The 450-nt window shown below is 40.4% G+C and overlaps 1 protein-coding gene across 1 annotated transcript in view; it reads right to left on the bottom strand.

The window, feature by feature from the left end:
- Positions 1-4: 4 nt before the first annotated feature.
- Positions 5-450, bottom strand: part of LOC107562764 (laminin subunit alpha-1-like) — a 12,408-nt gene continuing 11,962 nt past the window's right edge. Inside the window, exons 8-9 of the mRNA XM_016247482.1 lie at positions 69-186; positions 5-24 (exon numbers count right to left, since the gene is read on the bottom strand). Coding sequence (XP_016102968.1) covers positions 5-24; positions 69-186 — 138 coding nt within the window. The remainder of the gene's footprint in view (positions 25-68; positions 187-450) is intronic.

Here is a 450-nt window from a genome sequence, read left to right as displayed (position 1 = left end):
AATTTCATGTTAAATAAAAAGATACTTTGTTTGTGTTGTTTTGAAGTCAGTGTTATTTTGTGTCTCACTCTCGCATGTGTTTCCATCGGAAAGCGTTCCAGGTTGCCACGGCTCCTGATGGTATCCAGGGCAACACTCATTACAGCTCTGGCCACAAGTGTTGTGCTCACACACACACTGCAGCTTCTGTGCAGACAAAAGAGAAGAGCGAGTGAGACACACACACACACACACACACACACACACACACACCTGACCGACACAGACCTACGACCCGTACCCCTGGATTAAAATACAATGATAAATCATTCGCATTTAAATCATCATCATCTAAATTACATATATATTGTACACAAAGACGTACGTGTTTGTAACACACAATCACCTAGGCCGCACTGGGGAAAAAATCACATGCTCTTTGATAAAAATACAATGATATATTATTAAAAT

The sequence above is a fragment of the Sinocyclocheilus grahami genome, unplaced genomic scaffold, assembly GCF_001515645.1.
Source record: "Sinocyclocheilus grahami isolate Dianchi unplaced genomic scaffold, SAMN03320097.WGS_v1.1 scaffold838.1, whole genome shotgun sequence".
Lineage (NCBI taxonomy): Eukaryota > Metazoa > Chordata > Actinopteri > Cypriniformes > Cyprinidae > Sinocyclocheilus > Sinocyclocheilus grahami.
The sequence above is the reverse complement of the archived record's forward strand: the minus strand, read 5'-3'. Positions and strand labels throughout refer to the sequence as shown.